We start from the raw sequence: 24,472 nt of genomic DNA on the forward strand, positions 1-24,472 counted from the left end.
ACAAATATAATCTTAAGGACATTAAGGTTTAACTAAGGATGTTCAAACCTAAACTAAGGATGTTCAATCTTAAATTAACAAATATTTCACAAATAAAAATATAAAGATTAACCATTCATTATCATACAATTAACAATTAGTTAGCAAATAATTAGCCAATAATTAATAAGTAGTTAGCAAATAATTAACAAATAAACAATTAACTAATGAAACTATTAACATATATTTAATAAATAATTAATAAATAAACAATTAGTTAATCTGACAATTAAGAAATACTAAATAAATAATCAACAAATAAGCAATTAGCTAACAAACAATTAAGAATTAATTAATAAAAAATTTAAAACCAAAAACCAAAAAAAAGGCGACCGCCCCATTTGCGCAAAAAAAAAAGTGTGTAGTATTTTTTTCCGAAATCCGCAACTATTACACAACAATATTGCTTAGGATAATAATATATTTAACAATGTAATAGAAAATTCGTAGAGAAATACCTAGATTGAAGGTGATTTTTAGTTTTTGAAATCGAGTTCTACGCCGCTTTATTCCGAAATCAAAGCTTTGAAACTTGTTCCTTGCCTTGAATAACAACAACAACAACCCAGTGAAATCCCACAACGTGAGGTCTGGGGATTCCTTGCCTCGAATATCAAGAATATTGACTTTTGTTTAAAAAAAAAACACGAAAAGGACTTTTGGAATGTGGGACCTCGGTTTTTTTGCTCGTTAATGGCGCTTTTTGTTTTTAAAAAAAAGGGGGGGGGGGGGGGGGGGGACCATCGGGGTGGGGAAGATGGTGGGACTTTTGGTGAACACTTATTCCGCACTAAATTAATGCGGAATCGGACTTATTGTAAATTTATAGTTTGATCCTACTAATTTAGTGCGCAAAAGCGTACTTTAATTCTTTTTTCCGGGTTATTTTAGTACCTTTTGTCACTTTTTGGGTCATTTAAGTTACGGACTCATAAAAAGAGTGTCCATTCACTTAGGCCTTGCCAATACTCCCTAGGCAAAAATAGGTAAGTTGACTAAAGCTACCCGTAATTAAATAGGTATTAAGATTTGATTATATAACACTTAATAAGGACAATTTTGGAAGAATACGGTTAGTTGTTTCTTGATTTGATAAGTGAATACTCTTTTGAACCAAAAAAAAAAAAAAAAAAAAAAAAAAAAAAAGGTAAAGGGACACTGTTTTTATCCCGAGAGGTAGTATATATTAAATAACGAATTCATAGTTGGATATAGAACTTTCCTACTTTCGAACCCGATTGACGTGTTACCCTGAACAATTGTCGTGTTCTAATATATATATATATATATATTTTTTTTTTCTAACATTTCTTTTTACCTATCATTGTAACATATCTAATTATTGTCGAAATTGTTTGCAAACATGTTAGAAAATATTAAAGTAATGTTCCATGTTACTTGAGACAATTTTCTTTTTGTTTTTTTCTCCCCAAAAAGATAAAAATTTCATGAAGTTCAAACAATTTTTTTCCCTCTTTCGTCAGCTTTGGTTCTCTGTTGAAGTTTCGATGTCGTTTCTTCTATAGTTGACTACTGTACCTAGTATGATTCATATATATTAAAGAGATAATGGTCAAAACACACCTCAAATATCACTTTTTGTGAGTTTCTCTATCTGAATTATCAGGTATTTGTGTTTTCTATCTAAACTATTACAAAATATTTATCAAAACACACTCAATTAGTATCGATGGTGCATGGTGTACATTCTTCTTCTTCTTTTTTATTTTTTATTTTTTTAAATGGTGCCTAATGGCACTCCACGCAGATAGTTAAAGGAATTAGTTGGAAAATTAAAAAAAAGAAGAGGTAATGATCAAAAACACATCTGAAGTATCATTTTTTTGCGAGTTTCCAGCACCATCAGATACTAGTTGAGGTATGTTTTGATAAATAGTTGGTGATACTTCAGGTAGGAAGCACAAACATTTGATAGTGCAAGTGTGTTTTGATAAAAAGTTTGTGATAGTTTGGGTAGGAAACACAAACACTTGATAGTTTGCTCTCGTTATTTTCATTTTAATATTGCTTTGATTTACTTGTCCGTATCTAATCTTTTTGTCGAAGCTTTCTCTTGGTAGAGTCTTTCGGAAAGAACAACTCTACCTTCCAAGATAGAGATAAGGCCTGCGTACACTTTACCCTTTCCAGATTTTACATTGTGGATTTTCTTTGGGTATGTTGTTGGTGTTGATTCATGTATTAAAAGAAGATATGCTATTAAGGTCAGTTTAATTATTTCTCTCTTTATTGTGAATCAAATAATTGGAAGAGCCTATTTAAACTTTGGGAACGTCTATGTAAACGTCAAGCGGGTTCGGGTTAATCGGTTCAAAGGTAACCGGACGGGTAAAATCGAAACCGGAGCGGTTGAACCGAGTTAACCCGATTCACGGTTAAGTTTATTATATACCGGTCCGGTTTCAATTTTTTTGGAACTGGAACCTGTAAAACTAGAACCGGACCGGTTAAACCGGTCGATTTAATTTATTTTTTTTAATTCTAGCCGTTGGGGCTTGGGCTGCTAATTTGGACCGTTGGGCAACGGTCCATTTGCAAAAATGGCCGTTGCCAAACGGTCCCAAACCCATTCCCCCCCCCCCCCAACCCCAAGCTTTTTTTTTTTTTTTTTTAACACTTTAACCCATACCCCACCCCTATATAAACCCCTCTCCATTTTCATTTAATCCACACCAATTCACTCTTTCTTTCTCTCAAATCTCAATCTCTCAATTATAGTTACTTTGCAACAATTAGCCACTTTAAATTTCTCTCAAATAAATATTATAAAGTCTTATTATAGTTTCAATTATTAATTTTGCAATTATAATATTGTTGGTGAGATTGGTGATTTTAGCAACATCCGTAGCTTTGGTGGATTTGCAATTCTAGCCGCCTTCACTTTGTTGAAAATTAGTCCGGCAATTTGGTACCTTCGTTCCAACTCTATCTTTATTTTTCGCAATTTAATTTGTTGCAATTTATTTTCTTGTGATTTAAATTAATTCTATTTAATAATGGCGAAGAGATTTAGACGTGGTGCCGGTAGTAGTGGTATTGTTAGGGGTGGGCTTAATGAGGAAACATTTGTGGAAGAAACACCTAATTTAGGTATTGATGTTGGTGGAAATAATCCACGTTTAGGTCATGAGACAATGCAACAATATTAAACCGACACTTTTAATGAAATTGATGATGATGATGATGATGAAACACAAGCCCCCGAAAATCCCATAGGAGATACACGTCCTGCACAATCACATACACAAGACAAACAACCTAGAACTCGTAAGCCAACCGCTAAAATTTGAAAATTTATGACTAAGGATAGGGAAAGCCAAACAGCTAAATGTACCCTATGTGGACAAGTATTTGCTTTTAGGCAAGAAACTAGTAAGGATGGTGGAACGGGAACACTAAATGGTCATATGAGAAAGAAACATATGGATGTTTGGGGAGAGCAAACGGGTTCAAATGTGGGGGGTATTCAAATGACGATAGACCCACGAACCGGTAAAAATTTTAAGTACGACAAGAAAAAAGAGCGTGTAGAAATATCTAAAATGGTAGCTTATGATTGTTTACCATTTTCCTTTCCTTCGGGTTTGGGGTTTGTTACTTACATTCAACGTTGTTATAATCCGTTATTTGAGGGGTATTTCTAGAAGTACTTGTAGGATGTTATAGATTTGTAGAAAAAAATATAGATTTTATTTGCGCCATGTATTTAATTCTTTAAATTGTAATGTTTCTCTTACCGCTGATTTGAGTCTTAGTCTTAACAAGTTAGATTTTTTTTGCTATTACATGTCATTGGGTTGATGACAATTGGGTTATGCAAAAAAGAATTATATCTTTTTTATATGATGAAGGAAAAGGTCGTCACGATGGAAAAATTTTAGCGGATTCAATGTCTACTATTATGAGATTTTTTAACATTTATAGAAAAACACTTTGTATTGCTTTAGATAATGCTTCTAATAATACAAAGGCGATTGGTATTTTAAAAAGAGAATTAAACCCTCCGCTAAAAAATATTTTTCATGAGAGATGTAATTGTCACATTTTAAACTTAATTGTTAAAGATGGTCTTGTGTGTTTTGACGATTCTATTCAAAAAGTTAGAGATGCGGTTGCGTTTCTTTTTTGTAATGCTAATAGGGGAAGACTTAGAGATTTTAAGAATGCTTGTGTGGAAAATAACCTTAGACCTAGGAAAATTCAAGTAGAAATTGAGACTAGGTGGAACTACACTTACATTATGCTACAACAAGCATATGAGTATAGGATTCCCATACAACAAGTTCACAACAAATATAATATTAATAATGATGATTGGTTAAATTTTACGCATTGGGAAGATGTTAAGGAATGTGTTGAACTTTTAGAAAATTTTTATAATGCAACTCTTGCTTTTTCTAAACAATTCTATCCCACGGTAACCGAAATTTTAGCCTACTTAGCGAAAATAGCTAGAGTTTTACAAGAGTATAAATATAAACCCGGTTATCAAGTGGCTATTTTTGATATGATAATCAAATTTACGAAGTATTTTTTTCCCATCCCAAATTTATTTATATTGGGTTCTCTTTTAAATCCTTGTTTAAAAGTGTCTTACACTAAAGCATTGGTTGGTCAAATTTATACATTTTTAGAAATTGAAGAGGGAGTTCAACCATCTTTAGCTAAAGCCGAACTCGCTATTGATGACGAGTTTAGAAAAGTTTTTACTCATTATTCTAATTTGGAAGAACATGCTACACCCGTTGCTCCACGCCCTACTACTTCTCAATGTAGCAAAAGGGCTTGTCGGGTTTGTCGCATTTAAAGTTTACATTCACAGCCAACTCCTTCTTGTAGTGCAAACTTTGATGAATATAACTTTTATTTGATGCAACCAAATGTGGATATCAAGGAACTAGATGAGTTGGACGTCTTAGCATGGTGGAAGAAATACAAGGCAAATCATCCGATACTCTCAAGAATGGCTCGAGATATCCTTACGGTTCAAGTATCAACCGTGGCTTTAGAGAGTGCATTTAGCCAAGGAAGACAACAAATTGGAGACCATAGACACTCATTATCCGGCTTTAGCTTGCAAATACTAGTGTGAATTCGCGATTGGATTAGATCGGAGCGATGCAACCAAAACTTAGAAGCGGAGGAAGGCGAAGGGAAGAGATTGAAGATTTGATAGCAAGTGGACCGGACCAAATGGAAGACTTTGAAGATATCTCCATGGCCGAATATGATATGGGGGAAATTAACCAAATGATTGAGAATTGGTGATTTTATTATTCTACTATTTCTTTGCAACTCATGTATTATTTGCAAGTTAAAAAAAACTACAACTTGCAAATAAATGTTATCCAAGAATGAATAAAATATATGGCTCATTGAGCTTTCTTCTATTTACTTGTGTTCATATTTTTACTTATATTAAGTTAGGAATATACCTAAAATATACATCTACTTAAATTAAAAACTAGAAAGTTATATACTTGAAAAATAACTAAAATATACTAAGATATATATATATATATATATATATATATATATATATATATATATATATATATATATATATATATATATATATATATATATATATATATAACCTAAGTATATTGATATATATAATATATTCTTAATATATTTTAGGTATATGTAGTATAACTTAAGTTATATACGAATTTATAAACTTAGAAAAAAATTAATCTATAAATAACTTAAGTTATAATATATAAGTTATAAGTATATATATACTTAAACATATATATATATATATATATATATATATATATATACACACACACGCGGGCGGATGCCAAGAGCCCGGGGTGTTCCCGAACACCACACGAATAAAAGTTATGATGTATATTTAGGGTAAATTTTATGTGTTTATGTACATATATTAACTTTTGAATACCCCGAACATATATTACAGTGTATATTTAGGTTCAATTATTTTTCCGAACACCCTGAGTGAAAATCCTGAATCCGCCGCTGTATATATATATATACTATACAAAAAAAAAAAAAAAAAAAAAAAAGGTTTTGGACGTGTTTGAACCGGACCGGTTCCGGTTTCAGGTTTTTAACCGGTAAACCGGAACCGATTAAACCAGAATCGGTGGTCGGTTCTGATTTTTTAACCGGAAACCGGCCGATTTGTTAACCGGTTACCGGTCCGGTCCGGTTCAAACCGGTTAACAGGTTTACGTCTATGTACTTGACCAGTTTATTTTGCCCAGTGGTGGTAAACAGGTATATAAAGTGCAAAATGCCTTCCTTTTTTCTTCTCTTTTTTGAGACGAAAAAAGTAGTGTTATTGTATTTCAAAGAGTGTTGTAGCCTTGTAGGGCTCTCACAAGTCACAATTTGAGTTTTAGCCAAAATTGTCACTTATTTATGGGAGTAAATTTATTTTGGTCCTTCAAATATAACTTTAACATCTTTAGTCCGTGAAGTTCTAAAGTAAAGCACCTTTGATTCAACTAAGTACTAACATAATGGACCTAAAGACTAACAATGACTACCAAAACACGCGGTAAAAATCAATCGAGAAAAAATCGACCGACTTTTTTACCGATCCACTCGGTCGGTTTGATCCCAATTTTTATTTTTAAAATATTTTTTAATTAAAATTGACTAAGCTTTGGTCGTTTCCTTGAGCCAATAGCCGGGCAATGAAAAATCGACTGAACTCGGTCGGTTTATTTAAAAAATCTAATCGGAGTTTTGACTAAAAAACTAACCTATCGGGGTCAGTTTATCAATTTTTTCTTTTAAAAATAAAATTGACTGAGCCCGGTCGGTTATGCTAAAAATATTTTTGCAGAATATATAAATGACCGAGCTCGGTCAATTTTTTATTTTTTTCCTTAGCGTAAAAAAATCGATTGAGCTCGACCAATTTATTAAAAAGAAAACTAGAAAAATAAGGATTAAATAGGTCGAGTCAGTCAATCCGACAGTCGATCAAGTATTTTTGGTCGGTTTTTGCCGTGTTTTTAGTAATACCTTTTTGATAGTCACCATTAGTTGTTAAGTCCATTCGATTAGTTAGACCAAATGTGCTCCACTTTAACAAATTTAAAGAACTAAAGATGCTCAAAGTCATATTTGAACGACCAAAATAGATCTACTCCCATAAATAAAAAATAATTTTAGATATTCGATTTTGGTAGGGAAAAGGTTAGTACGTGGTTTTGTGTACTTACGTTCACTATATATTAAGAACCCAAAACCTCGTACAAACCTTTTCCATACCAAAAACCGAGAGTTCTTCGTCAACATGATGAAACCCTCAAAGCATTCTGAATTTCTATCAACTTCAATGCAAGATTCTTCAAGGTTGATGATTCTTAACCTTCCACCAGAACTCATAACCGAAACTTCTTAAGGTTACCGGTGAAATCCCTCCTTCGATTCAGGCGTGTTTCAAAATCTGGGCTTGCATTAATCTCTAGCCATGCATTTATTAAACCCATCTTATGTTATCAGCTAATAACGAGGACAACAGCCACCATAAGCTGTTGAAAAACGGATATTACTATAAGTACAATCTTGTGGGTTGTTCTTTTAGGTCTTTACTTTATGAGTCTGTTTCTGAGGCATCTGACTTGGATTTTCCGGTGAAAAATGGCCACATTTTACGGATTTTAGGGTCTGTCAATGGATTGATTTGTCTTTTCAATGGAGCAAACGAATTGCTTTTATGGAACCCAGCAATTAGAAAGTACAAGAAATTGCCTGATTATAAACGTAGGTGGAGAGAGAGTACTACTTGCTCTGTTATATATGGTTTTGGATTTGATGAGTTCCGTGATGATTATAAGGTGGTAGGTAGATTTGGTATTTACGAATATGATACTTTGGATCACATCAAGGTCGGAATTTATAGTAAGTAGTGATTCTTGGAGAAGTAAGGATGCTTTTCCGGGTGAGATTCCATTCGTTTATCCAAGTAAGTTTTTAAATGGGAAGGTTCATTGGCCTACCACTGCTGGTATCATTTTTTCTATTGATATGGCTGATGAGAAATGGGGAAAGATAGAGCAACCTTCTTGTGTAGAACGAGGTTTTAATTTGAGGCTAGGAGTGTTGGGAAATGATCTTTCTGTACTCCATAATTACCTCGACGCTAGCGCAGATGTGTGGATTATGCAAGAGTATGGAGTTAAAGAGTCTTGGGCAAAAATGTATACCATCAAATTTCCTAGTTATATTGAGAGGTATGTGCTTGTACGATCCTTTTTCATGACAAATAAAGGTGAAATTCTGCTTGTGTTTGGATCAACTTTGATGATATACGATCCAAAGGGTGACTCAATAAAATATGCAAAGGTTACTAACTTTGGTTCCTGTAATGAGAGTGAAATCTACGTTGAAAGCCTTGTATTTCCCACTTCAAAGAAAGAAGAAAACAGCCAAGGATACATTAAGAATGAAGGCTGTGAAAAACTCAGATGAATGATGATTGCGTAACTAATGACCTGTAAGATTCCGTTTTATACATTTCTCACAAGTGCTGCTCAATTATGTTTCTTTTGTAAAATATCGAAAAATATATTGCATATTTAGTGGACATTGTCATGACATGTCTGGTTGGAACTTTTGGCATATTTCCATGAAACAACTTTTTGCGAGAACATTTATTTGGTTGTAGAGTTTGGTGTCTTCAACACTCAAAATAAATGGCATCAACTATTTATTGAGGCGTTGTGAAAATTTGACTCAAGAGTCTAGACCATGTAGTCAACTGCAGATAAGGATAATAGTTAAATTCGTGCTTGAAAACAATGACAATAGTCTGACACACATGTATTTACTTATTATTGTTGTATTTGTTAATTTGCATCCTATATGTGAGACATTACATGAGTAAACAACACTGCAAAAAATCGTGAATATTATGGCGGTTGTGAAACGTGTGGGTTCGGAATTTTAAGTCAAGACAACAACCTCAAACTAATGTATAACAACCGTCAAACTAACGAATAAGTACGGGTGGCCGTTCGGTTCTTCGATTTTTGGTTATTCGAACGTGTGTACAGAACACCGTTCAATTTTTTTCAAGTTTGGTTCGGTTTTTTTGGTATGAGCCTGATTAATGATCTATTTTTTGACTTGTAATATGAGCTACCCTTTAGATTAAAAATGGGTTGATTATATACACCAAAGAACTAGACAATTTATAACCAAAGGCAGAACTTTTCTAGGATCTGCGTTATCCATGTTAATTTCCATGTTCATACTTTGATCTATTACCTTCTCACCAACAAACCATACCCTTACTTGACCGAGGAAATAACTTACGCACTGATGGAGGACAGCAGGAGTGACTGAGGAGTCAATTTTATGTTGTCTTTTTTTTTTTCTTTTTTTTTAAAGAGAGCACATATCAAAAAACCTAAAAAACACTGGAGCTGGGTTTCGTACCCACCTCTTATATGGGTTCGTTAGTAATATATTGATTTATATTCACTGAATTTTCTAGTACTAATACCCTATTGCACTGTAGCTCCGCCCCTGACCGCCACAATATGCAAGAATTTACGGCAACAATCATGTTTAACATTTTTAATATGACGGTTTTGTGAATATTGTCGGGTCTAAACTGGCAGTATTGCTATTTTAATTTAATCTTTCTTTACATTTTAAGCATGTAGCAAAGAGAATTAGTCCAGCAGCATGAATATCTATGTATTCTTGATTTTTCTTTGGTCTATTGTTGGAGTTCGCTAAGCTCTATGGGAATTCTTGGCTGATTGATTTGTGAAGTTGCTTCAGACATACATGGTTTACGGAATAAAGATTTTGAGTGTTATAATGCACATGAATGACATGATACTATTTTCAGCTGCCCCATTTCTTTTCTTCTTGAAGCTTTATCAGTGAGATCAAATCCTCTTCTCTTCTTGAAGCTTTATCAGTGAGATCAAATCCTCATTAGGCTACGAGTAAACAACCTTAAACTTTCTAAGTTTCGTCATGATATGACTTGCAGTGCTTGGACATATAGCTAAATCCCCAGTTTGGCCAATGTTTGTATATATGTATTGGAGCAAGTTCTTAAATGTTTGCTAGTACTTGTGCATTAGTCACTTGTGTCAAGAATTTCCCAGAAAACAGAGTAATTGTTTTAGCACTCTTGAAGGGTTTTGTTTGGTGGCCTAAGTTTTGTATGGAAATAATGAGAAATCTGTCATCTGGCTCATTGATTGGCTTCCTTCAGTTGTATCTCTCTTTCTCAGAACGGTTCAGATTATAATTATTATTCAGAATAGGTTGAGTTTCACTAGACCTGAATATGCAGGAAGTGTTGTTTTAGTACTACTTTTGCTCTTTGCACCACTTATTCTTGTTTTCCCTGTTTTGCCGTTACAATTTGCTCCAAAAGTCGTTACTTTTCTTTCTGTTACTTCTAAAGTAGCTGCTTTAGCTTCAGAGCTCGAATTTTTGATATTCCATTTTTAATTCTCTTCTGTGATCAAGGATCTTTTTTGTTTTCTTCTTCTCTTCCGTTGATTAGCAACAGGTTTTCCTTCTGATAAAAAACTTTTAAGGCGGCTGAGTTCTCTTTACTGCTTTGTTTAGGTTCAGCCCTAGCATTACTTAGCAAATGTAGTTTCGAAGATTGTGGTTGGTCCCAAGGGTTGGCCCCAGATGGATTTCTTGGTCATTACAAAAAATGATATAAACCTATGATGTATATGTAAGTTGAAACATGATCTGCATCATCTGAAAAACAAAAAATATGTTATTGTTGATTTTCCTGGGCACTTTCAGTTAAAAAAGGCTGGCATGCACCTAAAGATGTGGCATTGTGGTCAATGAAACTGATTAAGAACCGATGAGGTCTTAGGTTCAACTACTAGCGGAGGCAAAAAACACTTACCGGGTGATTCATATGCTGGTGGGAGTTAGCAAGTAAACAATAAAATTACTTGAGTGCGCGCAGGCTGACTTGAACTCCACGGTTATAAAAAAAGCAAAAGAAGAAATAAAGATTGGCATATAGGAAGAGTTTACTTGAGATAAATACAATTTCCGTGGTAAACCTTTATTTCTGCTTTGGTTCTTGGACTGCAATTGAAAAAAATGAATGAATGAGACTATTTGACTCTTCTTTATTCCTATTATGACTGATGTCACTAAAGTTTTTAGCTGTCCATGTGCCTTATATTCTTCTTGTGGAGCAATACTTCTTGATTGTCCCCTTTTTTTTTTCTTTTCTTTTTCGGCAGGTACCAAATTTAGGAAGTGGTGCTCTGTCACCAACTAGGCAAAGATCATCAGAGGATAGTAGCAATGTACATCCAGCGAGTGCTAGTTGGGTAATCATTGTTAGGAACAACTATGTTTTTTTGGGTATTCTTGTTGAATACACCTTCGAAACTTATATATATTATTTGATGACTTAACTTTGGAGTAATTATGTTTTATACGATGAATATTTTGCTATATTCTTAAGCTAATATACCATTAGGCTGTGTGTATAGGACTAATTTTATTAATAACTTCAAAATTGAAGTTGTCCCTTACATCATGGATGAAATAAGAACTAGCCAAAAGCAAATAGGCTATTTCCACCCTTGACTTTATAACAAAAATATAATGGAATTACGTGATGCTAAGCTATAAAATGAAAACTGAAAAATGTACAAACTAAACAAAATGAATTGTTTCTTCATTGTATAGAATGAATCTTCTTGGTTTTGATCCTTCGTGATGGACATTGGCTCTTGTCTAGATTTAGTAACCTCTGGATTGTGGCGAATGAGACGGATTCAGGATTTGAAGTTTATGGAATTTTTGACCGAAATGATCCAAAGCGAATTAACAAAGAGAAAAAACTTTTTTAAAAAAAATTTCGAAAGTATATAACGTAATTCACTGTAATAGGAATTTCTCTGAGGTCCCATTAGATCCAGATGTGGTTATTAACCCTTGCGGACCAGGGCGGCTTAATGGGGAAGTGGTTCAAAAACTTTCTGTTCATGTGCAAGACCATACAGTCTATGCATACTCATCAGTTGGAATTTCAAAGGCAAGGAATCTCTTTGTGCACGTCTTTATTGCTAATGTTGGTTTTCATGTTGCTGAGGTTATTAATACTAATAAAGCTCTTTTCACCATGAATTCAGAAATGGCATGTCGTTAGTTCAGATGTACTTACACCATTTTTTCTGTAGCAGCTGTTGACTCAGTTACTGGAGAGCAGCCAGCTGATGTTTACATGGAAATTGCTCTGAGAGTTCATCATATTATCAGAGGAGATAATACCAAGGATCCCGCAACTGATCCTAATGATTTACTAGCAAACTCTCTGGTCAAGCTGACAGGAAATTAGTGAAGCCGACAGTAATAATCTCTGTGTATGGGACCTATATCGGGTTGCCAGAGCAAATCCAAAGACTATTGAAGAATGAGGGTATTATCAATGATAATAGACTTTTATTTAGTGCATTTTGCTATTGTAGTACTTAGAGGATAAGAAGCTATTGTAGTTAAAAATAATTATTAAGTCTTACCTTTTACATTTGGGTCGAGTAAGTTGGGGGAGTTTGCTAAAAGACCACTCTCATTACTTATTTTGACAAAAGGCTATAAGTCTCAAAGAATTGGCTAAAGGGCCACTATTTATGACATTATCAAATGAAGTTCCTCATGTTATCACCCCTATACCCAAAGTTTTAAAACATACAAAACAGTCCCCAACCACTAACATTTAATTACCCCAATTTAGTAGCCCAAATTTTTTTGTTCCCTCCAACAGCAGGGATGCTCCCCATTTTTACACTTTTCTGATCCTGTTTTCGGTCAAATTTCCAGCTTTTCATCTGAAAATCAGTCCCAAACGACGAATTTCTTCCCCACTTCAGTCATTGTAACTTAAATCTCTTAGAAATCATTGAAAAGAAGCTCGAATTATTTTCACCATTGTTGTCAAAGCTCAATTATCAGGTGCCAATTCCGTCTGCGTCTACTGGTAGTGGAGTTCGTTTTTTGGTCTAATCCTCTTGTGGAGTAAATTCTCCATTAAAAGAGTCGTATCCCTGTTGTTTTTTTGTCTAAATCTGGTACTGTTCTAAGTCTAGGCATCGACCAATTATAGACCATAGCAATAGTCTATTATATCTTTAGTATGGAGTCTATTGGAGAATATGTTATAGTAGGTGGTGATTACATGGGTGAATGGGTGGAGACCCCAAAATGTTGGATTTGGAATTCTGCGAGCAAGGTGACAGTGCCGATCGCCATGCGTTGCAATGGTACGTATAACGATTTGGTTGAGAGCATAAAGGAAAGCGGGGAGTTAGATTGTGGCCCCAGCGACATGCGCATTAGTTATATGATTAATGCTACGCCGCTGGGGAAAAGCTCACCCTTCTTTCATAGCGAATGATAGGCATGTGGTGTTGTATATGCTTGATGTTGTTGCTAATGGTTGTAGGACTGTTTTGAGAATAAATGTTGTTGAGAGGTCTCAAGCAGCGTCAACGTAAGCACCACCCCCACCGCAACCACAACAGCCAGTGGATGCAAATTCAATGCAAAATGAGAGCATGGGTGATCATTCAATGGATACGAATGATCATGATGTTGATACGGATGATCATGATGTTAATGTCGAAGAGTGTGATGGGCAGCCAAACCAATTTGGAAGGAAGAGAATAAAGCGTATCCCTGGCATCGCAAAATCTTTTAAGCCCAAAGGAAGTGTAAAAAGGAGGAGAAACAAGTGCTCAATTTGCAGGGGAAGCGGCCACAAGAGAACAACGTGCCGAAATAGAGAGGGATGAACTTGATGTATTTTTCAAAGTATTTCATTGTGTTTTTCTTGTACTTTGCTGTTTGTGGCTCTTCAATTAGATATGCTTTTCTTGTACTTTGCAGTTTTTGGTTCTTCAATTAAATATTTCAGTGAATGTATTTCATTGTGTTTTTCTTGAATGTCAGTTCAATATTAATCAACTGTAAAATTGTATATAATAAACTATGAATGTGTTCTATATATCTACTAGGTATAGTAAATAATAAACTTAATATCTATTTTATACTAGATAACGTATATGATATATATTCGCCTTTAAATCTCATCGACTGCTGAACCACCAAACGCCACCAATTAAAATTCAAAAAGCCTGCGGTTGTGTCTAATCAAACCCAATATTAAACGCTAGTTCCATGCGCATTGATACGTGTCGCTCACACGTTAGCCGTCGATTCACTAAACCGAGGTCATCAGTCTATAAATCGCCTAAGCCTATTTCAAATACACCATTTCATCTCTCTCATCACAAAAAACTCCTAAAAACTTTCCGATCAACAATGGGGAGAAAGATTAGGAACAGAGCAAATCGTTACCCTCAATTCAGAGCACCACATCCTGAGTTGCTACTCCTCAGGGACGATTTCCAAAGGCTCTTTAGGGGCCTCGGCGAGGATAGGGAGCGGATGGAAACTGCCATCCGCAGAATCGCGCGCATCCTATGTGTGCTTCTTGAGCTCAAGGGTGTTGACCCCGATGCTCGATGTACCCCCCCCCCCCCCCCCCACCATCCCCCTAGAATATTAGTTGTAAGTATATATTTGTATAAGCTTTCAGTGATGAAAGTGGTAGATGGAAGTTTTTGGACTTTCATTTTTTTTTTTTTTTTTTTTTTTTTTTTTAAACATATCGCTGAAAGCTTTGGGTGGTGTTTTGGGGTTTTATTTTGTTATGTAAATATCCACCATATTAATGAAAATAGTTTATGTCATGATCTTTGTGTTCTTACTTTATTTTTTGCATACTGTTGATTTAATGTTGTTTGATGAATCGATTAATAACCAAACAACTACCGTATCTATAATAACCACAAGCTAAGTTGATTAATAACCAAACAAATACAATATCTATAATAACCACAAGCTATAGCCTCTTATAGACCATCGGTATATTATAGACCAAGTAAATAAAGGAATTTGTTTTGGAATGAGAAGCCTGGTGAATGTAAAGCTCATAAAAATAATTAAAAAATAATAATAAAAAAAAAACGTCAACCCCCAAACCCAAAACCCCAAACTGCGTAAATCTAATGGACCGTGGATAGGTCTATAATATACCAAAAGTGTATAATCGCCAACGAGTATAGTATATTATAGATTCTGTAGTTTGTCTGTATTCTACTGCAGTTGATATATAAACAAGGCCACTATGCCTAAAAAGGCTATAATTAAATAAAATAAAATAAATAAAAAGACTTGATGCTATTTTTACACTATATTAACACTTTATTACATCATATTAGAGTCCCCATCTATTATACACATGATCCAAAGATCTTTAGAACAAGCAATGGTCCTTAATCATCAAATATTTGCCTAAAAAGGCTATAATAAAATAAAATAAAATAAATAAAAAGACTTGATGCTATTTTAACATTATATTAACACTTTATTACATCATATTAGAGTCCCCATCCATTATACACATGATCCAAAGATCTTTAAAACAAGTAATGGTCCTCCTTGGAACAAGGTAGTGCTTTGAGAATATTAGCTTATTGTCAGACTTATTGGATAATAGTGTTATGATTACCATTAGTTGTTCTAAAGCTTTTTGGATCATGTGTATAATGGATGGGGACTCTAATATGATGTAATAAAGTGTTAATATAATGTTAAAATAGCATCAAGTCTTTTTATTTATTTTATTTTATTTTATTATAGCCTTTTTAGGCAAATATTTGATGATTAAGGACCATTGCTTGTTCTAAAGATCTTTGGATCATGTGTATAATGGATGGAGACTCTAATATGATGTAATAAAGTGTTAATATAGTGTTAAAATAGCATTGTCTTTTTATTTTATTTTATTTTATTATAGCCTTTTTAGGCAAATATTTGATGATTAAGGACCATTACTTGTTCTAAAGAACTTTGGATGATGTGTATAATGGATGGAGACTCTAATATGATGTAATAAAGTGTTAATATAGTGTTAAAATATCATCAAGTCTTTTTATTTATTATATTTTATTTAATTATAGCCTTTTTAGGCAAATATTTGATGATTAAGGACAATTACTTGTCCTAAAGATCTTTGGATCATGTCTATAATGGATGGGGACTCTAATATGATGTAATAAAGTGTTAATATAATGTTAAAATAGCATCAAGTCTTTTTATTTGTTTTATTTAATTTAATTATAGCCTTGCTAGGCAAATATTTGATGATTAAGGATCGTTACTTGTTCTAAAGATCTTTGGATCATGTGTATAATGGATGAGGACTCTAATAATAATAATAATCAAGTCTATAATAAACATTCAATACATACTCACAGTCGATAATCATAAACATTAACTCAAGTCTATAATAAACAAAAGCACATTCAAATCCACATAGCAACAACATAGTTAAATACAAATGTTGCAATGCTCCAACCTTGTCATAAATTACCACTTACAAAAATTTGCCAGTCCAAATTCACAAGGCAACAACCCAGTTGTCATAAATTATTTGTTAAAGTAAAAAATAGTTAAAACTAAGCAATAAAATTGTTTGTTATCATCCACCACACACAAATTAATTGTTTGTTACAACCCAAATATCAAATTACTCCTTGATGGAGCCATTAATTTCCTCGACAATAGTCGACACAGCTTTGTCACCGTCAAACTCAACATTAGCTTCATCACTAGGGACTTCTTTTTCATTCTCAGCTTCATTATTGGGGACTCTTTTTATACCTCAACTTCAGCAGCAGGGACTTCTTTTTCATTCGCAACTTCAGTTGCAGACTCCTTCTCAACTTCAGTAGCAGACACATCAGCAGAAAGATCTTGATTAGTTGGCACAGAGAGATCTTGAGCACTTGCACATGGACATCTTGAGCATTTGGCACATCGACATGTCGAGCAATTGGCTGATCAACATCAACCTCAACCTCACCAGCAACTTCATTGAGAGTCTCCTTCTTCTTCTTCTTCGCCTTCTCGCTCTTTCTAATTCTTTCCCCCTCAACATAAGCGACAAGAACCTTCAAAGACTCCTCAATCTTCTCCACACGCTGTTTCAGTTGTTCATGCTCCACCTGCCCACTTGGTGCAGCACGACCCATAGAAATCCCAACACCAACATTATCTTTTGCGGCTGAATTACCACCAAGATCTTTCGAATGATTATCCTCGGCCTCTTGAGTATAGTCCTCATCAAAATGCTCCATGGACTCCTTCCCCTTCCTACTTTCTAGCCTTCGAGGAATTTTTTGGTGTAATCAAAACAGTCACGCCTTCAAGTTCACGCTCCAACTCATCAATGATTGGGTCATTATTTTCATCATCATATGACAGCAGATTTTTCATGTAATCCTGCTCCAACTCACGCACTGTAGGGATGAGATAAGGGTGCACCATCTACAAATAAAGAAAACATTAACATTAAGCTTATCTTATTAACATTAAGCTTATCTTTTTGCTGAAAAAATTAATAATAGACTCTAAATTTATACCTCGATAGCTCCAGCTCTCTTAAATGGATCTCCTTCAGCGAATCGCTCCATTTTCTTCGTGTGCCACCTAAGAATCCTAGGAATAGGGAAAGGAACCTCCACTGATTTCCCAGCATTCCTTCCAAGTGCAGGAAAAGCTTCATATGCCCGGACACAGCAATCACGAAATAAAAATTGAGTGAAAAATAAACAAGACACAGTCTATACTCTACTGCACCCGTGGTCTATAATATTTACCATGAATTCCCAGGGGAAGCCATAGTGTCACGACCCAATCAGAGGGCCATGATAGGCGTCGGGAGCTAGCCTACCGAGCACCACAAAACATACATACATCTCATCATATAATCATACCTGAGTGGGCCATCTTGCTAACTCATAAATATCGTCAGTGGTAAGGGACACCACCCCAAAAGATATACAACAAAATAAGGACCGAGAAGGTCATAGAATATCTAACTGTGCATATCTGTCTATGAGCCTCTACTGGAGTACATAACATAATAAGGACGGGACAGGACCCCGCCATGTCCATCATATATTATTAAAAGTGGGAAGCTCTTAAGTGAAAAGTTAGATTACCATAATGCCCATAAAAAGTTAAATGACCTTTTTACCCTTCAATCAAACACCATTCCTATTAGACTAATGTACAAAGTCGTAAAAACACTTCACAATAAATACAGTAATAAGAATCATAACTAGCACGCCCTTAATCAAACATTGCTCTATAATTAAATCTAATTCCTACACGACCTTAATTGTATAGTCATGCGTTTTTTTCCAATGAAAACTGAAAGAATACAAATAGGTAAATGACCACTAAGAAGTTAAAACCCACGAGAAGTCTAGATACAGTGTATTAAGACAAATTAAACTAATGTTATTTAGTGATGATGCTTAGAATTCTAAGTAATGAGCGTACGTTTTGGGAGTCCAATTTAACGGAGGTAGCAAAAATAATTGGTTGCACTAAAATTATAAGAATCGGATGTAGTCACAACAATATTGAAGTGAACAACAATTAATGATGAACTCCATGATTCAAAACTTTCAGTTTACTTTTTTGAGATCTTACCCTTTTATTTTGTGCACAGGTATTGATCTACACCAAATATTTCTATGCAAGGTATGTCCTCTAAATCCTATATTACATCTCAAAGAATTTTAAAGGTCTACATATATATGCTCAAACCCCATTTAAATTTTTCATCTTTAGTAGTTTAAAATTTAATTATATTGCTATTTTCTGCCCTTTTTTCCCATCTTTTGTTGTGAGTTTTTTTTTTTTTTTTTTAATGATTTCTGGTTATGTTGTATCTTTGTGTTAAGGGTAAGAATTAATAAATATACTCAACACTACTTTCAAAATATAATTTGTAGTTTTTTAAGTTCATGTAATCCTTTTCTTCCTTTTTAAATTTTACCTTTTCTTTAGATCTCTTGATTCAAGGTTTTTATTTTTTTTATTTTTAATATTTGATTACTCTCGATGCTTTCATCAATATATTACATTACTTCATAAAAGAAAATAAATGACTATGTTGTATTTTTGTGTTCAAGATAAAGAGCTTGTGATTTATGTCCTCCTTGTAAGTTTACTTTTCACCATATATTGCTATTACTTTTGTTGTAGAAGTGGAAAGATTTTCTTTAAATGCAACAAAATGTGAGGTTATCGAATCTATTGATATAATCTAAGAATTTACATATGAGTTTAATTTAAAATCTATCTTAGTGAACCATGACAACTTATATTATTTTAGTTATGAGATTTTTAATGTTATCATAGTATGAATACTGCATATTGTTTTGTGAAGTCTCCACACTCTCAATTACACTTTTTCTTTCACATCTTATCATTTCCACGTTATGGATGTCTTTGGCTTTTGGGGAGGGAAAATATTTTTTCTTTTATTTGGGATATAAAATGCGAAATTTTTTCACAAAACAAAGAAATGTGATAAATAAGTGAATATTAAAGAAAAAGTGGATACTTTTTTAAAAATTTCTTTTTTTAGTTCGATATAAATAATTAATTGAGATTGATATACTAATACATCATGGAGAGCAGCTTTAATTATTTGATAATGAAGCAAAGCTCAGCACTGTTGGCTAGCCAAGAAGGAATTTGTGGAGGGCAAAAGACAGGAATAACAATAAACAAAAGAACTTTTACCATAAATTTCTATTATATGTTGTTGAATCATTAAAAGAAAAAAGCAAGAGCATTGTTAAGTATTTGCTATGACAATCTTATTTACATAACAAATTTTAGGTGTTTAAACGATATCTAATCATTTTACATTCAATAACTAAGTCGGTCGAATAAGCTCACAATTAATCAATTCGAGCTTGTAGATCTCTCCCTTCAAATATAGTATATCTCATCATAAACATATTCTAATTTTACTTGCATAATTTTAAAATGTGTATACATATATATATATATATATATATATATATATATATATATATATATATATATATATATATATATAGACACACACACACAAAAGAACAATACCGAGTGAATCGTAGCTCCGGAACGAATGGAGCGCTTGTAATATTGCTAAAGATATGTGTGTATATATATATATACACACACACACATACATATATACACATACACACACACACAAAAGAACAATACCAGCTGAACTGTAGCTCCAGAACGAATGGAGCGCTCTTGTAATATCGCTGATGAAGCAGCCTAAGGGTCTGGTCCATCTCCCAGTCTACCTGCGCGCAGGAACGCAGCGTCCGCAACAAAAAGGAACGTCAGTACGAATGATGTACTGAGTATGTAAGGCATGAGTAACAACATAATGAAAGTATGAAGATAAAATAATATAAAAGAGATCAACCTGAGCCTTTAAATGCCTTTTTAAGGCGGATGTCATGCATGCTTAGCTTTTAAAAAAAACTTTTTCATACATACATATATATAGTATCCTGCCCGGCCATTTAGGCTCGGTGTTATATATAGTATCCTGCCCGGCCATTAAGGCTCGGTGTTATATATATAGTATCCTCCCCGGCCATTAAGGCTCGGTGTTATCATCATATCATCATTATCCCGCGTCCGGGGCATCCCGCTTCTGGGGTAACATCATAAATTGCCCACTGCAGTGGTGTTCACATCTACGTGCTTTCCCGGCCGACTATAGCGCGGCTCGGTGTGAGAAAATACATACATATATATAAAGCATGCATGAGAGCCCAAATAAAAGCTATAAATCTATCGGAGTGACGTAAGGTCGGTAAACCTCCGATTATCATTATGGAACTATCATCACGAACATATCTCACCTTGAAAGAACAAAATCATAAGATAAGATCAACATCAATGAATATAATCAATAATCATGAACAAGCTCAATACTATCACGAGAACATCAAGAACTATAAGCTTTGGTATCTTTAGAAATAGAATCATCATCATCATCATCATCATTATCATCATCATCAAAGGGAACTTTTATCAACAATACCATAGGAACCTTGAGAATTATGAGTTTCTAGCAATTTTGAGAAATAGGACATTATGGATATCATGTATGGGTTTACAATAAGGGAATCATGCCTTTAGAAAGAAAGACTTAGCCTTAACATACCTTGTCGTCTCCTTAAATACTTAGCGCTTATCCTTTTGCAAATCTACGTTCTAGATAATTCTCACCAAGGTTAATTCGGTGAAATGCTTATGAGGTCAAACCAAGCTATTAAGTAAGTTAATGAAATTTGGGCAGCATTTCCCCTTACTCTCCAATCACCTCAACATGTACAACAACCCACAATAACAATAGCAAGTTTACAAAAGTCCTTAATTACTCCTTTCACTGCCCATACAAAGAATATACACCAAACAACCCAAAGTATACCAATATACAATAACAAAATACACTTCCTTTCTTTCAAATTAAGGAGCATAATCTCATCAACATCAACAACATTAGATATTATCCATATACATGGAAATTGGTTCAACAACACAGCCACAACCTGCTCAAAACAGTCCATGAACTCAACAACTACAACACAACCCTTTACGACTTTTTCTCCATAACTATTTCCAAATTTAAGACTTACTAAAACTTAAATTCAACTTAACATAAGAGACAAGATGAAAAATATACCTTATAATTAAAGAAATTCAACTCACACAACTTGCTTCAAGACCAAACTCACCACAACATCACGTAGAAGCAAGATCAATCGCTTTTCACGAACTAGTTTAGCATAATCTTGTTGAATTCTTGATCTAATGGGCTATAAGTACTTAGGGGATATGTTTGGAGGTTTCTAGAACTCATGAGGATGTAGAATGATGAAAAAAAATGGGGTTGATGGGGGTATTTATAGCCCTTTAAAGTCGGTGGAACCGACTCCAAATTTGGCCTAAGCGTTCGCGAGGCCTTTGGCTCGCGTTCGCGAAGAGCCTCTGCCAGCCAATTTTGAAATGTCCATAAACTTTCTACTCCGATGTGATATCAATGAACGGTTTGTTGAATTGGAAATTAGACTCAATGAACTTCAATTTACATAGGTTATGGATTCCGTAACTCCTCGTATTCTAGGAGATATACCTCTCTAAAGTTGACCCAAAATTTATGTCCAAAATTCTGCCAAATTTTTGACAAACTTATTTTCTTCGATTTGTTTGATCTCGGAACCTTTAGACACTTGCTTAACACTAAGAGTATTCCTTAACCTTATAAGGGTTCCATGACCTCTCCGAGCATACGTTAGTTTACTCAGAACGCAAACAACGCGAAAATTTTCGAGGTGTAACACATTGAGAGCATATGATGAAGCCTTTTTCTCCGCGTGCACTTGGTGGTGCTTGGGAATATATATCTTGTTATTCAAGTAGTTCAGAGTGAGTTCAAATGATTCCTTTCCCCAAGGATAGCTACTGAAGAAATCCAAATCGTCTGCCTTTTTTATCGTGTCATGATCCACACCTCTCGACACATCTTTGGCAAGCAACATTGTGTGCGGAAACCACACTAGACAACATTTGAGCTTTTCCTCTTTGGTCAGCCTAGGCCCTCTAATCACCACCATGACTTTTTTCTCGCAAATCTTTCTATTGCGACAAACTTTTGTGCAGAATGCTGCCCCTTTCTTAAGTGCCCTTTCCTCTCTAGTTCGGCTGGGATATGATCCACATGTTAGACCAGTGATCAAAGCAAACTCATTCAAGCCAAAACACACGGGCTTGTCATTCACCAAGAACCACATCTCACGCTTCTTCTTATGAACCACATGACGAAGAACTGTATAGTGCACCAACATTCCATTGAATCTATTGAAGTGTTCTGATATTTTTCTTAAGTAACCAAAACAGGAATGCCTGAACATTTTCCTAAGTTTATGCCTAAATATTTTCCTAAGTTTATGGTCTTTTATCAATGTTTTAAAATCAGCAAGCAATGTCAGCCTACTCCTAACCGAAACTTTTACTGGAAACGATTCGTAATCACCCAGCCAATTGATTAGACCATACTTGTCGACGTCAATTGTCCTTGCACAATATGGCAACGACAAGGGATCAACATTTTCATTACCACCAAATTCCTCAGAAACATCATCTCTTTCACCTTCCTCGACACTATACACATCATTATTCTCCTCCGAGTACGCTTCATTTTCAGGTTCTACAATTTTTCTTCTTTTACCTTCTCGGCTAACTTCTCTACCTTTTCTTTTTCTATCTTCAGATGTGGCCCTAGAACAGGTTTGAATTATGTGCCTTCCTCTTCCTCTAGTTCTAACCATTTTTTATAATCTATATACAAACAACACAGTGACATTGATCAGCCACGACAAAAAAACAAGAATAATCGACCAAAAGTCTATTAATAGACCATACTTTACAAAAAGCAAAAACAGAAAAACAAAGATCAAAACAAGCAAAATAAGTAGAAATAACACATATTTCTAGCAAAAAACAGGCGAAACTTCCAAAATTTTGAAAAAACAATCTCAACTTTATGAACATTAGGGTTCTATCGAGTTCATAAAATAATAACAACTTTCATGGAAAAATGGAGCTCTAAATGCTCTGGAGGAGTTGCTAAATTAAAAAATAAAAAAAATAAAAAAAACCTGGAATGGACGGTAGGAACGTTACCAAGATTGGGGGAGAGGGAGAATTCTGATGGAAACTTCAATTTTTTTAGAGCGGGAGTTGGGAAGAAGTGAGGAGAGAGAAGGGGCTTTTGTATATTTTAATAAAAAGTGAAAGGGGACTTAAGTGTATAAGTTGTAAACTCCAAAGTTTTTAAAATTATAAAGTGACACCGGGGCCACAACCCTTAACCCTAAAATGAAAAAAATAAAGGAAAAAGAAAATGAATGGCCCTTTTTCAAATTAAACTAAGGGAGTGGCTTCAAAGCCAAATACTCTTGAGTAAGTTAGCTATGTTATTATTCTTAAGTTCCCTTGTTAGACTTTGGTCCCTAGGTCTTGCTTAACATTCACGTGTTTTATGTTTTGGCTGATTGCATGTGGAGGGTTTGATAGATACATAAATAATAGAGTTAAGTGTTCAATAGGTACAAGTCTTAGATGAGGTATCAAAATAAAAATTAGTGTAGACTTTGGGGGGCGTCTATGTGTTTGACCAATTTGTTTTGCCCCGTGGTTTTCGGTAAAGTGCAAAATGCCTTCTTCTTTTTTTCTCTTTTTTGAAACGAAAAAAGTAGTGTTATTGGACTTCAAAGAGTGTTGTAGGGCTCTTAGAAGTCACAAATATGAGCTTTTACCCAACATTGTCCCTTATTTACGAAAGGAGGCCTATTTTTGTCCTTCAAATATAATTTGAGCATCTTTAAACCCTGAAGTTTGCTAAAGTAGAGTACTTTTGATCCAATTAAGTACTAATAGAATGGACTTAAAAACTAACGGTGATTACAAA

General features: G+C 34.3%; 1 protein-coding gene and 1 pseudogene across 1 annotated transcript; one reads left to right on the plus strand and one right to left on the minus strand.

Moving 5' to 3' along the window:
* Positions 1-7,336: 7,336 nt before the first annotated feature.
* LOC132038142 (F-box/kelch-repeat protein At3g23880-like) lies at positions 7,337-12,397 on the plus strand (annotated as a pseudogene).
* A 4,366-nt stretch (positions 12,398-16,763) lies between these two features.
* LOC132038143 (uncharacterized) lies at positions 16,764-17,689 on the minus strand. Its single transcript, XM_059428864.1, has 2 exons — positions 17,547-17,689; positions 16,764-17,451 (listed from the first exon to the last, which is right to left on the minus strand). The coding sequence occupies exon 2, from the start codon at positions 17,259-17,261 to the stop codon at positions 16,764-16,766; it is 498 nt and encodes a 165-aa protein (XP_059284847.1). The 5' UTR covers positions 17,262-17,451; positions 17,547-17,689.
* Positions 17,690-24,472: the final 6,783 nt, after the last annotated feature.

This window comes from Lycium ferocissimum, chromosome 11 (assembly GCF_029784015.1).
Source record: "Lycium ferocissimum isolate CSIRO_LF1 chromosome 11, AGI_CSIRO_Lferr_CH_V1, whole genome shotgun sequence".
Lineage (NCBI taxonomy): Eukaryota > Viridiplantae > Streptophyta > Magnoliopsida > Solanales > Solanaceae > Lycium > Lycium ferocissimum.

Excerpts from the sequence above, each read along its gene's own strand:
- LOC132038143 (XM_059428864.1), bottom strand. The coding sequence starts at position 17,261 with ATGGAGCATTTTGATGAGGACTATACTCAAGAGGCCGAGGATAATCAT.